Here is a 16,076-nt window from a genome sequence, read left to right as displayed (position 1 = left end):
TCATCCACACTGTAGCATGTCTCAGTACTTCATTTATTTCCATTGTACATATATACCACAGTTTGTTTATCCCTTCATCTGTTGATTGATATTTGGGCTGTTTCCATTTTGGCTATTGTGAATAGTGCTGCTATGAACATAGTAGTATATGTATTTGTTTGAGTACCTGTTTTTAATTCTTTGAATTAACTAATATGAGAGAACAGTGATTCCCAAATGTACTTGTTTGGCAATTAGTTGAGGGCTTGTTAATTGAAGACTTCCTTGGCTCACTCTTAAATTGGTGAATCAGAATCTCTGTAGAGGGACCTAAGAATTTTTATTTTTTTAGGCACTCAAAGTTGTTCTGTTGCCAAAACTCCACATTTGGAAATCACTGTGATAACAAGCATAGGTTTAAAAATCGAATTTGATAGGCCAGAACGCTGAGCTAAAACCAGTAAGATGAAATTTACAGAGATATAAGTATAATCCTACAATTGTTGATTTTTTAAAATTGCACTGAAAAGATGTAGAAGCCTGATTTAGCAGTTCATATGAAAAAAGCAGGGAATTTTACTTGAAGCAGTTTGATGCAGCTGATTAAAAAGCTATTGTACTTTAAAGGTTGACATTTTTAAAGTTTCAGATTTAAGTCAAAGGAAATAGTTTTAGTGTGTATGTGGGTGGTTCTACCATGTTTCAAGTGTTGAATTCAATTGTATATTTTCAACCACGGAAAAACCAAGTTGGGTGATCACTGAGTCTCATCTTTCCTGTAATATAGCAGTGGCACAGTTAAATTCTTTCAAGACTCCACGAAGAAAGCAATTAAAAAGAGATTTTCTCAGGTGCCCTTTGGCTCCAAAATGCAACTAGCAAAATCTTATTGGCCCTGGTTATTGCTTTTATAGAAAAAAATTCCTAGTTTGCAGAAAGGGAATATAGAGAGTCTTAAATGAGACATAAGCACTACAGTTGTTTTATTTGAAGTATATAAAATTAGGGCCAATGGCAATAAGGTGTGTTTTAAATTTTTTAGTTTAATACTTATAAAATATTAAGGGATGAGAGACCATTTTCAGTTTAAATGTTCATAGTGCTACAGTTTCTAAGTGTGACATATGAGATAAAAGGATTTTTATGTAAAATTGGTCATAATAGAGTTAAAGAAAACCAGAGGTGTTTTTATGTAAAATTGGGCATAATAGGGTTAAAGAAAACCAGAGGTGTAAAGTAGTTAAAGTGGTAAAAAAACAGATTTTACTCAGGAACTATTGCAATAGGGGAGAGAGACCTCAGTATAGGACTGGGCTCAATTCTGAGTACAAGAACAAGTGGGGATTTATAGCCAAGGAGCAGAGTAGGGCAGTGGATTGAAAATTATCAAGAGGAAACCTCGAGGTAAGGGGGAGTTTTGGTTAAACAAACCTAGCAGGATTCTTGCCGAAAGCAGGAGAGGGTGATAAGACATCACCTGAGGGATGGTGCGAGATGAAGAATTTGGTCAGATACTAAGGGTGATCAGGTACCGAGGATGGAAATTCTAGCAAAACCGACTCAGCAGGATTCTTGCTCTTGAGGACAAGGCCCAAGAACGGCGTAGCAGAAAACAGGCTCAGAGGAGCCTAGCTAAAGTTTGCTTAAGGAGAGAGCCTTTGTCAAGTCATCATACTTAAATCAAGTCTTTACTTTTGCCAGATATTTCTTACCAAATAATTTTTAAGAATTTAATTGTGCTTCTAAATATGAGAACATTAAAAGTAAAACAAGGATATTAAAAAGACAGGAATTCTTAATTATTAGCCAATTAATAAAGTATAAGAGAGTTCTCAGACCAAAGATTTCAGAGTAGAAAAAAATGATAGCACTGGGAACATCTGCTTTTAGCCAAGAGTAAGTAACAGGAACCAGGTTTACCCTCCTAACTCGAAGAACTAAAAAAGCAAAAAAATATATGAAACAACAATTTTCAAGAGGTTGAATATCAGGCAACTAAGGACACTGATCTCTGAAAAATGAGAAACAAATGAGATGACCTACGGTTGTCCCAGCTTAACTGCCTTGAGAGAGTTTCCAGGTCATGGCAAAGGAGGAGGGCAGAATCATGGTGGAGCCAGGCACATGCCCTGAGTTAAGGGGACAGAACTGAGAGCCCAGGGAGACCAAGGCAGCTAGCACTAGAGAGGAGAGAGCTGCCCAAAGGGAGCACCTTGGAGGTCTGCAGAGGGTCGGTCTCCCTGCATTCGAGCAAACTGTCTGAAGCTGGAGAAAGAACTCTTCTAAAAGGTTAGAGGGAGCAGTACTTGGAGCTCACAGAGCTGGGTTATATTAGAAAGGGTCTTATCTAAATAGTGAGGAATAATTAGCCCTACCCTGAACACTTCTCTGATCTTACCTAATAAATCTTAAAAGCAAGACTTAAAAAAATCAAACTGTTTCCAAGTATGTAACTTAACTGCCTCCCAGAATTAAGCTCAAGAATATTTATAGGAACAGCAAAAGATACAGCCCCATGAATTTGGGGCTTCTAAGTTTTCTGTTTCTGTTCTGAAAATGTGGAAGGTTACATGGTATAATGAAACATGTATTAGATTAGAAATCAGGAGAGCTGAGTTCTTGTCTAGTTTTGCTACTAAGTTGCCATGTAACTTTGCTCGTCTTCCTTTTTCCTGTCACAAGTTATCTCAAGAGTGCACTGAGGGATTTGGATCAAGTAAACTCTGAAGCTTTCTTAAACTTTAAAATGATATTGTCTTGGCTACTCAGGGTCTTTTGTTGTTCCATATGAACATTAAGATTATTTTTCTATTTCTGTGAAGACTGTCATTGGTATTTTGATGGAGATTGTGTTGAATCTGTAGGTCACTTTGGGTAGTATGGACATTTTCACAATGTTAATTCTTCTAATCCAAGAGCATGGAATGTCTTTCCATCTTTTTGTGTCCTCTTTAATTTCTTTCAACAGTGATTTTCAGTTCTCGTTGTCTTTGGGCCTTCTATATTTGCTCAAAAGAATCAGGAACACTAAAATGCAGAGAACATTACTTGATTCTACTGAGTTTTATTATTGTCTGTTTTATTAAGCATAAGGGATTCTAATTTTATTTGTTAAAAAAATGAAATTATTTAAAATCAGTTTGTAAATTTCTCTTTAACTTAAATAATTTAAGTTGGTTATTTAAGTGGACAAACCGAATTATACATAACATTTTAAATAACTTTATTTACGTACTTTACATCCCATATAATTCACCCATTGCAAGGATACAATTCAATGATTTTTAATAAATTTACCAAGTTGTACATCCATTGCCGTAAAGCAGTTTTAAAACCCTTCCATCTCCCTAATAAGGGCTCTCATTTCATTAACTGTTAATTCCTGAGCCCCACCCCATGCAGCCACTAATCTATTTTCTGTCTCTAAAGATTTGCCTTTTATGGACATTTCATATAAAGGAAATCATATGGTCCCTTTTGTTTGGCTTCTTTCGGTTAGCATGTTTTTGAGGTTTGTCCATGCTATAGCAGGTATCAGTATTCATTCCCTGTTATTGCTGAATAATATATCATTATATGGATATATCTCACATTTTGTCTGTCCATTCATCAGCTATTGTTTCCGATTTTTGGCTATTGTTAATGTTGCTAAGAACATTCATGCTGAGGTCTTTGTGTGCATATATGTTTTCACTTCTCATGGGTGAAATTTACCTAGGAGAGAAATTTATGGGTCATATGAAAAACTTATGTTTAACTTTTTGAGAAACTGCCCAACATTTTCAAAATGAGGGTTTCCACTTCTCTACATCCTTGCCAGTATTTGTTATTGTCTGTCTTTTTTTTTTTCTAGTAGATTTGAAATGGTATCTTATTGTGGTTTTAATTTGCATTTCCCTAATGACTGCTATACATAATACATTTTGTATTCTTAAATTAAGACTAGCTTTCTACTTTTACCCTATTTAGATCTCTTGACGATAGTGTTTATGATTATTGGCAACAGAGTCTAATTGTCACTTGTATATCACTACCCCTCTTCCCTTTTTTAGTAATCTTTGCCTCATTCTTAGAAAGAGTTTCCTTAAAAAAAAATTCCATGTCTCCAGAATATGATTTTTTTCAGCACTAGGATCTCACTGTCACTATCCCTTTCCACTCTTGTATCTGAAATCTCCCTTGCCACTTTTCTTTTGCTTTCAAACATACCTAGAAGTGTTTTGTTGGATTCTACTCTCTTGTATAAACTACAATCCCATCTTCTTGGTGCATTTATTGTCAGACTTTTAAAAACAACTTGATTGTGATCACCACCTTCATTTCTTTACCTTCTCATTCTATTCTTAAATGTATGCAGTTTGTTTTCACCACTTAATAAATTAAATTGCCTACTCAGAGATCACAAAGAACTGACCTGAATCCTGTAGCTTTTTCTTTGAAGCATCTGATATCATTTCCCATTCTCTGTATATATGTTATATTTTTTATTTTGGATATAATAATTATCCAAGTTTTCCTCTTAATTTTCTTTTTTTTAAATTCAAAATATTTTAACATTTACTTGTACATATTTGTGGGATACCATGTGTTGTTTCAATACCACACAATGATTCACTTAGGGTAGATAGCATAGTTTTGTACTCATTAATCCACCACCTCTCCTCCTCTGGTAACCACTATTCTATTCTCTACTTCTATGAGAACTACTTTTTTTTTAAGATTCCACATATGAGCGATATCATGCAGTATTTGTCTTTCTGTGCCTGACTTACTTCCCTTAATATGATGATTTCCAGTTCCATCCATGTTGCTGCAAATTATAGGACATCATTTTTTTTATAGCTGAATAGTATTCCATTGTATATTTATACCACAGTTTTTTTATCCATTCACTTATTGATGGGCATTTAGGTCGATTCCATTTCTTGCCTATTGTGACTAGTGCTACAATGAACATGGGAATGCAGATGTCTTTTTTATATATTGATTTCATTTCCTTTGGGTATATACCCAGTAGTGGGATGGCTGGATCATAAAGTAGATCTATTTTTAGTTCTCCAAGGAGCCTCCATACCACTTTCCACAATGGCTATACCAATTTACATTACCACCAACAGTGTAGGAGGGTTCCCTTTTGTCCATATCCTCAACAGCATTTGTTATTTTCTGCCTTGTTGATAATAACCATTCTAACTGAGGTGAGATGATATCTCACTGTAGTTTTGTATTTCCCTTATGATTAGTGATGTTGAGCATTTTTTCATGTTCTTCTTGGCCATTTATTTGTCTTCTATTGAGAAATATCTGTTCATGTCCTTTGTCCATTTTTTAATTGGGTTATTTGGTTTTTAGCTCTTGAGTTGTTTGAGTTCCTTATATATTCTGGATATTAGCCCCTTGTCTGATGTCTACTTTGCAAACACTTTCTCTCATCCTGTAGGTTGTGTCTTCACTGTTGGTCGTGTCCATTGCTGTGCAGAAGCTTTTTAGTTTGGTGTAGTTCCATTTGTGTATTTTTGCTTTAGATGCCTGTGCCTTTGTAGTCTTACACTAAAACACTGCCCACTCCCATTTCATGTCGTATTTCCCCTGTGTTTTCTTCTAGTAGTTCCAGAGTTTTGAGTCTTAAATTAGGTCTTTAATCCATTTTGAGTTGATTTTTTTATATTATCAGAGAGGGGTCTAATTTCAATCTTCTGTATATGGATATCCAGTTTTGCCAGCAGAATTTATTGAAGAGGCTGTCCTTTCCCCACTGTATATTCATGGCACTTGTGTCAAAACGTGTCATGCTGTATCCCAAAGGTTCTGGCATGTTATGTTTTCATTTTCATTTGTCTCCAGGAATTTTCTAATTTCCTTTTTGATTTCCTCTTTGACCCATTTGTTGTTTAGGATCTTTTTTGCTAGAGAAGCTCACAGAACTCAGGGAAACACTTATGTTTACCCATTTATTATAAAGAATATTCAAAGGATACAAATGAACAGCCAGATAGAAGAGCTGCATAGGGCAAGATATGCAGGAAGGAGTGCAGAGCTCATGTCCTCTGTAGGCACACCCCCCTGTAGGAACTTCCACATGTTAAAAAGCTCTCTGAACCCAGGCCTTTTGGGTTTTTATGGAAGGTGCATTATGTAGGCATGATTGATTAAATCATTGGCCATTAATCTTCAGCCCCTCTCTCTTCCCCTGATGTTGGTGCATGGGGTTACAAGTTTGAATCCTCTAATTATGCCTGGGTCTTTCGGTGAACAGCACCATCCTGAGGCTATCTAGGGCCCCCCAGACACCAACCATCTAATTAGCATATGAAAGGCACTCTTATCACTCCCTAGATTCCAAAGGTATTAGGAGCTGTATGTCAGGAAATGGGGACTAAGACCAAATATGTATTTCACAATATCACAGAATGGAACCAAGTTGGGGGCACAGAGAACAGTTTGAGAGAAATTACAGATATTAAAGGAAAAAGTAATCAAGGCCTAGTCCAAGACAGTGGCGGAAGAGATGGGGAGGAAGACAGTTAAGAGTGTTTTAAAGACAGACTTATTAAAACATGGTGAAGAGATATGGGTGAGTGAGTGCGGGTGGGGGAGGGGGAAGGTTGATTCCCAGGTTTCTGATTTGGTATGTATCACTCAAGTTGGCATGTTACGTAGAGAGGAGGAAGTCAACCTAACCAGCTGTCTAAAGTCATTGAGGGTATTGGGGCACAGATGACCATAGTTGTATACAGAGCACCTTGGGTAAAATCTAAATGACAGCCCTTAATACTTTAATGACACATAGCATTGCCAACTTGGCAGCCCTATGTTGACTGCTGTCTACAGTACTTCTATCTGTACCAGTTTGGGAATGAGAAAATAGTGTTCATCTTCTAAGTAATCCTAGCTACCTATTAGAGAACAAAGTTATTCCCCCTGACAGGTGATTCATATGCTTATTTCCTTTTATCCTAGAATAGAGATATTCAAATTTGATTACATATTACAATTTATCAGGAGACTTTTTTAGAAAAAAAAAAAACTGATATCTGGCCCCACTTAAAAGCAATTAAATCAAAATCAAAAAGTGATTATTTTGTGTATCCAAGTCTGAGAACCCTCTGGATTTAGTGCCCTGATGAATCAGAGTTCTGTTTTAGATTCCTACTTTTTGGTTTGATCTTTGGACTAGAGAGGAAATTGCAAATTGAGTTTTTGATCAATGCCAATGTGTTGGTTTTCTATTGCTGCTGTAACAAATTACAACAAATTTAATGGCTTAAAACAACACATAATATTTGTTATGCTTACGAATAGGGAAACATAGATGTCTAGGTAAACTACCGTTCAGACAGAAGAAAAGCTTGTAGTTCTGTAGAGGGTGAATATCAAGATATTTGAGACAAAATATTTTCTGTAAAAAAAGGCAGGTCCTGCTCAAGTAAGCTAGAGATTTACAGCCAGGATTGGAAAGAGAAGTATAGCCACCTGGAAGAATTTATTCAAACCAGCCAGAAGTAATTTGAAGTAGGAATAGGAGAGATTTAACTAAGTAACATGTTGATTCATGTACTAAATAGAACAGGGCTGAACACTGCTGTGTACTTAAAATCAATTACCTCCTTTCCAAAGAGGCAATATAACTTGTTTGCTGTCTTATGGCTGTATAACAAAAATACCATAGACAGGTGGCTTAAACAACAGAAAGGCTGGGAAGTCCAAGATCAAGGTGCCAGCTGATTTGGTTCCTGATAAAGGCTCTGTTCCTGATTTGCAGATAAACTTGTATTCCGCTGTATTCTCACATGACAGAGAAAGATATCATCTCTCTTGTGTCTCTTATAAGGGCACTAATCCCATTTGTGAGGGCTCTGCCCTCATGACCTAATTACCTCCCATAAGCTCAACCTCTGAATACCATCATATTGGGGAGTAAGATTTTAACATATGAATTTTGGGGTGACACAAACATTCAGTCCATAGCATCAACTAAGAACGTGTGCTCTGGAACCAGATAGCTTGTGTCTGAATTTCATTGCTGCTACTGTGTGATCTTTGCACCTCAGTTTTCTGATTGTAATATGGCGATAATACCTCATAGGTTGTTGTAAGGATTAAACTAGTTAATACAAGTAAACCTCTTAGAACAGTGCCAAACATAGTAAGTGCTCAATAAATGTTAGCTATTAGCTCTGAGATTTATACCTTCATATAGTCATAACACATGTACTAAAGGACAGGAATCCCCATCCAGCCAAAATTCCCTTTAAACAAAATTCTAATGTATATAATTTTTTCTGTAGAAATTGATTGAATATATGCATTTTACAAGTGACTCCAAATAAAAATGTTTTTAAAGTCATGGAATACCTGCGTGTTATCCACAGCAAGGAAAAAAAATTAAAAGAATTTATAATTATCTAATTGAAACTGCATCTACGAGAGATCTTGAAATGTTTCTAACGCAGGAAGGGATAGTAAACAAAACTAGTACTAAATCTCCATTATTAATTGAGGATGTGTAAAATTCCATTACTGTTATTATTTAATATGCTGTTTTGATTATGTTTTGGTGAAGCTAAAAAACGTAAGGGCTTATTAGTTTATTCAGTATGTTAGTGCGCCTGACCTTTTTCCCACCCCCCGACCCCCAACCTTTCCTCATAGTGCCTATTCCTAAAATCCTTAATAATTTTTATGATCTCTTGGCCACAGGAAATGATGTTTACATCCTAACAATTAAAAATACTTTCTAAATTTTGCTTAGCTAATGTTTACCTCATTGTTCTTAAGCTTAATTGTTTCCACTAAGGCGAATGGCAAAATATCCTTAGCTTTTCCCGAGATAAAAAGTGTTTAGATTTGCTTTTTCCCCTAATTTTGTGTTCAACTTATGTTTCTAAAAGCCTATAACTGTTTCTGATTGAATTTTATGTTTCTGTTTATTAAATTTTTTCCTCTAGTAATCTTGGAATGGATGTCTGGGGTTCTGATGAAGATGCAAATCCCCCATTCAGTTCTATGGAAGAATCCAGAGATTGGCCCTCAAATAAAGACTTTCATGGGTAAATATTAGTAACATGTCTTTAGATGAATATTTTATGAAAATTATGAAACATATTCTTTTGTAATGGTAGGGAAAAAACCCACAAGACTGGAATTGGGAAATTTGGGTTTAAATCTTAGCTCTACCACTTATTGTATGTGATCTAGAGCAAGTGACATAAACTTTTCAGTCCACATTTTTAACATGATGCAGTTGGACCAGATCGGTTAACTTTTCTTAAGTGTTTCATGAGATATTAGTTTTACAGGAATAAAAAGGATTTTTTTTTTAAGTTGAATAAGTTTGGGAAATGCAGCCTGCTATAGAAACCTGGGCTGGCTGGTTAGCTCACTTGGTAGAGTGTGGTTCTGATAATACCAAGGTCACAGGTTTGGATCCCTGTACTGCCCACCCAATAAAAAGCCTTAGAAATCCTAAAGTAATTTATTAAATTTTATTTAACCCAGCATTTTCCCAACTTACTTGAGCAGCATAGAACTCTTTTTCCCACAGAACAATCATTATCATGCTGTGGGAAACTAATATTCTTCAAACTGGGAAATATTGAATTAGGTAATCTCTGTTATCCCTTCAAAATCTAAAATGCTATGATTCTAAGTAACTGTTTGTGTTTATTCTACCAATATGTCAGAAACTGAATTAAGTTTATCAAATGGTCCTAGAATCTCTTCTATGACTTTAACACATATACATAGAATTAAATAGATATTAAAAATAGAATTAGAAGATAATACGAATCTTTCCATTAACTTTTTGAAGTCCCCTCATGTATATTTATAAACTGAGAGACAATTGAAAAAAATTTTTGAAATTTTTTTTCTCTAAAGAGTTTTTGCACTCTTTTTTGGCACCTTTCTCTATAAAACTAATCTCAATATACAGTACTATTTTAAATGTGAGGAATAGTTTGTGTTTGTATTTGGTTTGATTTGAGAAAAATTGAAATATTATGTAACTGTTGTTTTCAATAAGTTGAGATTATCTACCATGAACTGATTTAATACAAGTTAAAAGAGATATTAATGGTATAATCTTCTACTTTTTTTCTTCCAGCCTCAATTCTTACTTCAAAACATGAAGCATTTTGCCACCTGAACAGTTCTGATTTTTCTCTTCCCCAGGAAAGAAGCACTTGAGCAGTGCCAGGCACTGTTAGGCATTAGTATCACAAGATGTACATAAAATATGAGGGGGCATACAGAGCTCTTCAGTTTACCATGGCACTTCATGTCTGCCTTGACACCGTCTCTTTCCTTCATATAATCTCTGCTCTCCCATTCTAAGGAAGCATTCCTTTACCTTCAAAATTGAAAATAACTATTGCATTACTGTTCCTTATAAATGAATCCTTGTGAAAATCCCTCTTAGAAATTATTGCTAGGGCCGACCCCGTGGCTCACTCGGGAGAGTGTGGCGCTGGTAGCACCAAGGATGCAGGTTCAGATCCTATATAGGGATGGCTGGTGCACTCACTGGCTGAGCGTGGTGCAGACAACACCACGCCAAGGGTTGCGATCCCCTTACCAGTAAGAAAAAAAAAAAATTATTGCTAGAAACCAGTTTTGTTTTGTTTTGTTTTGTTTTTTGTTTGTTTTCAGATAATATCAGGTTTTTTTGTTGTTTTTGGTTAGGTTGGGTTTTGGGTTTTGTTTTGTTGCTAAGAAGCACAGTTCTAACTGTAGTCAATTATAGTATCTTATCCTGGGTTTTTAATGGTTATCTTTTTTTCATTCTAAATGCTGTCTCTATTCCTCTTTTTATCTCTTTCAAGTTGGTGTGTTTTTATGTTATAAAGGAGTTTGGCAGTTCCTTATAAAACTAAAAATGGATTTAGCATATGACCCAACAGTTGCACCCTTGGGCATTTATCACAGAGAAATGAAAACTTTTGTTTATACAAAAACCTGACATGAATATTCATAGCAGCTTTATTTATAAAGCCAAAAAACTAGAAACAGCCCAAATGTGTCATTTATATATTAAATATTTTTATGTTATAAGCTCTATTCATGTTTTTAGGAATAAATGATAAAGCAGTAAATGTTTTTGCTTATTTCTTCTGACATGAAGTCAGTACAGTAAACCAGCATGCCATCAACCATATTTGTAAGATTACTTCTTTAATGCATAAGATAAATTGTGGTAAAAGTGATCTAGTTATGATACCTTTCTTTAAAGAGAAAGATTCTGTGAAATATGTTGTTCACCAGTTTTTACAAAAAATTTATTCTATTTAACACCAATACTTTTGCTTGGAATTTTACAAGCTGACAGTTGCAGGAGAGTTTTGGGCTCATAAACAGATACAAAGGAAAAATGAAAATGCAGCACTATTCAATTTAGGGGACATTACACCAAAGTTATCTTGTGTCCTAGTGAATTGGATAAAGGGAGACTTTGCTAATAGCATAGCATTTATTCTTTTATTCTTAAAATACTAAGGATTTATAGCATATTTACCCCTCCCACACACAGGTCTGGGAAAAAGTCAAGGCTCCTTAGTGATCAGCACCCTCAAAATGATGTACAGATAACGGATTATGATCACGTCAACAATGGACCTGCCCAAAGGCATAGGGATTTTTATGAACACCAGTGTAGTGACAGCATGCCAGAAAAGAGACACCTAAGAAATTGGGATTTTGGTAACAAGAGACCAAGACCAAGATGTTCATTTTTTGCTAATCACCAGTATTATATCTCCCAAGAGGAAATGGATTTTAATAACAGGGTACCTGGAACAAGACCACAACCATTTCATGACAATCGGCCTCACAGTGACTTCCATGAACCAGATCGTAGAGATGGTTTTGATTTTGTTAGCAAAGTTTGTGGACAAAGGATGCCTACTGTTCATAACCATCAGGCCTATAATAACTTTCGGGAACAATTTTCAACAAAGGATTTCAGTTTTGCTAACAGAGGATGGAGACAAAAACAACAGCCTTTTCATAACCGCTGTGAGTACTCACCTCATGGTGATTTTCAGGACCAATTACCTGTAGAGGGTTTTAATTACCTCAGTACAGGTGGTTTTCAGAGACGAAGACCTTTCCACCAGCACTATTGTCATTATGAAATGAATTTGGAAGATTTAGAATATACTGATGAAGTATCAGAGCACATACTGGGACCTTTACATGACCATTCCAAAAAAGATCTCTCAGAGAAAACGCCATTGAAAAAATGTGTTAGTAGAGGTCATGGAGGAAGACTACCACCATTTCAAAAGTTTCAAAAACAAATGCAATTAAGAAATTTTGATTTCAACAATGGAACTAGACCAAGGCATATGTCTTACTGTCACCACCCACCTAGTGAGCCACAAGAACAAATGCCTTCAGAAGACTTGGACTTTGAACATGAAAAACCCTTACAAAAACCAAGATGTTTTCAGGACCACCCACTTCCTATTAACATAAATCCTGATTGGTATTTAGACAAGTGAGTCATTTTATTCTACACAGTAAGGAATGGTACTTTTAACAAAAGACTCAAACTTCTTTCAAATTAGGGTATTTGTATAAACATTTAAAAGTGGTATAAATTATCACACAAAACTAAAATTTCTATTTGTTGTTCTGTAGATGCAGTTTTCAACCCAGGTTTATTTGTGATTGCTACAAATTGGAAATTTCCCCTAAGTTATATCTCAGGATTAAAGTAAATATAACTTAGATTTAAATGGTTTAATTTTTGACCATAAAGAATAACAGAAATGGAAATTTAAAGGAAATGCCACTATTTTTAGACAAGCATTTAAAAAACATTTCTTATAGATGGCTACAAAAAATGTTTTAACTTACACAACCAGTAGTCATTTTTTCTGTTATTTAGTGATTTATTATTTGTACCTTGTAGGTGGGAGTATTAGAAGAGCATTGACCCCAGAAATTGAAGCACAAGGCAAAAAGGAGGTGAATCATGACATCCTAAATGGAAGAATAAGACAAAGAAAAAAGGATATAAAAAGAGATAGAAATAAAAAAGAAAAACCAGGAAAAGAGAAAGGAGTACTAGAATAGAAAATAAGGTCATAGAAGAAGAGAGAAGGTTGAAGGGAGATGAAGATTTTATACTGAGAAAGTTATGTGCATTTCCCCAATTTAGAATATGTTTTCTCCAGTTATACATTATTCTACGTATACCTGGTTAGATGTGAACTCTTGCTTGACCCTATATAGGTTATCTTGGTTTTCTTTAGAAACTACTTTTTTTCTCTCATAACTTTTCTACCAACATCTTATCTATCTTCCTCACTTTCTATACTTCACAGGAATTTTGATACTGATAATTGCAGAAGCAGAAGTCAGAGGTAAATATTGATTTAGCTATGTAACTATCCTTTGCATGCTATCCCTAATTTCTACCATTGACATGTAAACATGTTAGAAAACAAGTGTTTCATGAATTCATACATATTCAAGGTTTATATACAATCTCTGCGAGGCCTGGCCATGACTTCTTGAAATGACTGTCACTTCTTCCTTATGGGCTGGGGTTGCAAAACTGATTAATCAGTTCATCTGTACCTAGGTTTCCAGTGACTAGCAGTTGGTATCATGTAAGCCAGAAATTTAAGTTTCATTTCCCTTATGATAACTTAGCTCTAGTCCATGATTGTTAAGTCTAAACCCTAACCCCAGCCCACTCTCTTCTATTGGACAGGATAAAAGTCAAGGTTGGTCAATAAAAATTCCTCACTTAGGAAAATCTATTACTGATGGAGGGCTGGGTTAAGACTATTATATTATTCAAAAAAGGATATGTAAAAGAAAAGGTCTCTTCTTGGCTTCCATTTTCTTCCTTCTTGCCACTCAGTACCAAATATGGGGTTGGGGTTACAAGTATACTATATGAAAGAGTAGGTTTCGTTATAAAAGGATACTCCATATTGAATTGAACTACTCTATAAAAATCAAATTCAAGTTTTTGTTTCAAATTGCCTAGTCTTTCTTACTTCCCTAACTTCTTCAGCTACTATAGACAGGATTAAAATGACTCAAAGGTATTCCAGTCAAATTGGAAAAACCTAAAGGAAAAATTTAGACCAAAAAATCCTTGGTCTGAGAAAAAAGGCAGATGATAGCCAAGACAGGATTCCTCCTCCCTCTCCCTCTTAACCATTACTGACAGGCCTATTGTAAAACAGCGTATTAGAAACTTGGATAAGAAGGGACTGTAATTGGAAAAAAATAGAGTTTTCTATAAACACTAGAAAACACATTTAAAACCTACTAGAATTATCCCACAAATGTATATTTCAGTAGAGGTTTATTGAGAGGTTTTAAGGTTTAAGCCTATGTGAAAGCAAAAATTACAATTCTTAAGTAGATAATTCATTAGCCTTTTCCAGCTTCTCAATGTCAAAGAAATATTCCATAAGTAATACAATCTACTGATTTTCTGCTGTACCAAAATGATTCTGTTACTCTCTTTAACTTCATCATTTAAAAAGAAATAAGCAAATAGAGTTGCTGTAGTCCTGGTTCTCCCTACAGGATGAAGAGGGGCCTACAAAATGTCTCCCACTTCCTTCCATTCTAGTCAGTCAGCAAGGTGCATCCTTCTGTACCCTCTGTTTACTTTTACCACGCTGCTTCGTATAATAATTATGCCCACCTCACCATTTGACTGTTGGTAAAAGAGTACATTTACTCATTTCTTCCTTAACACAATGCTCTTTATGAAGTCTGAATCCTGTAATTACAATTAGTACTTGCTTCTACAAGATTGGCAAAATGATAATCAATGAAGCTCTGTGATGAGCATATGGATGTGCATTATATTATTCTAGTCTGGTTAATATTTGAAAATTCTAATAATAAAAGGTTAAAAATAACTTGTTTCTGTTATATTATTAGACTGGCCTGTCCAGAAGACAGTCAAAGAGTACATTCTCTAAATGGATTTACATGCAGGAGACTGAGCAGATTCACACCATATTCTTTACACGGACTTCCATCTACCTGTGTACTCCAAGAAGATGGTTCAGTTGTCTATTGTAGAGGTAAAAATCCAAGAGATATGGAAGAACACAGAAGATCATATTTTTAAGCTATTGATTACAATTATGGTATGCCTGTAAATTGCAGAGCTGAAGAGAGTGTTATGATTTACCATCAAGAAAAAACTAGAAGTGGTGCTAAGTAGTTCATTTTAAAAACTATCAATTATTTATCTATTTGCCTCCCTTTTCATTGTTTTTTGCTAAAAATCATTTCATAATAAAAAAAGTTGTATATCAAAATTCAACTTGTGTTATTATAAAATTAGCCATCTATGTTATGTGTTTCTTTCAATTTTTTGGAAAGAATATTTATAAATATGCCTAAGGACACTGACAATGTAAAGTACAAATAATTGTTGCTTTTTCAAAACTGGAAATCTATTTGATTTATTGAGGCTTTATTTTTAGTTATTTATAACAGTGAACTGCATTTCTGGTTAGAAACATTGTAAAAATAAATAATTTCATGATTTATTTACTCATTTTGCAAATAATTATTGTGTGCATACGACAAGAGATTGCAGCTTCTACCCAGCTGGTTGAAGTACAAAATCATGGTTTTTTAAAACCCATGGGAACTAAATTCATGAAAGTGACTAGCTCTTTCATCCCTTGTAGAGTGACAGGAGGAGGAAAAATCTACCATACATAGGAATGATAAGAAACTAGCTAAACTTTAAAAAAATTTAAAAGCTCCATGTGAGCTGGCATAATGTATCACTGCCAGCTTTTTCCCATGGGCCTTTACCAGGAGTATGGAGGTAATACACTGAAGGAGCAGAGCAAGAGAGCTGGAAGAAATCTCTCTGAAGCACACCAGGTCTTTGCAAGGCAGTAACTCCTGAAAGGCAGAGAGAATCTCCTGAGGCACAGAAAACTGACAAAAGAACGGGATTGTTGTGTAAGAGAAGAAATAAGCTTTGTAAGTGGCACTTGAGCTAGCCCCTGTGAAACAGGCTGCCTATGAAGGACAGCAGTAAGGTAGTAGATGACTACTTATCTGAGAGCCAGTAAAAGAAACTCAACGTAATGATA

General features: G+C 35.1%; 1 protein-coding gene across 4 annotated transcripts in view; it reads left to right on the top strand.

Moving 5' to 3' along the window:
• Positions 1–15,219, top strand: part of LOC134382351 (RNA/RNP complex-1-interacting phosphatase-like) — a 53,932-nt gene extending 38,713 nt beyond the window's left edge. For 2 of the 4 annotated variants that reach the window (XM_063102881.1, XM_063102880.1), the window contains 4 exons: positions 8,928–9,029; positions 11,507–12,475; positions 13,308–13,346; positions 14,896–15,219. In XM_063102881.1, the coding sequence (XP_062958951.1) occupies positions 8,928–9,029; positions 11,507–12,475; positions 13,308–13,346; positions 14,896–15,088 (1,303 nt within the window). In that variant the 3' untranslated portion in view covers positions 15,089–15,219. Of the gene's footprint in view, positions 1–8,927; positions 9,030–10,084; positions 12,476–13,307; positions 13,347–14,895 lie in introns of those variants that run through there. The other 2 variants (XM_063102882.1, XM_063102883.1) reach the window with 2 other exon arrangements.
• The last annotated feature ends 857 nt before the right edge of the window (positions 15,220–16,076 follow it).

The sequence above is a fragment of the Cynocephalus volans genome, chromosome 7, assembly GCF_027409185.1.
Source record: "Cynocephalus volans isolate mCynVol1 chromosome 7, mCynVol1.pri, whole genome shotgun sequence".
In the NCBI taxonomy this organism is placed as follows: Eukaryota; Metazoa; Chordata; class Mammalia; order Dermoptera; family Cynocephalidae; genus Cynocephalus; species Cynocephalus volans.
This window is presented reverse-complemented; position numbering and strand designations above follow the sequence as displayed.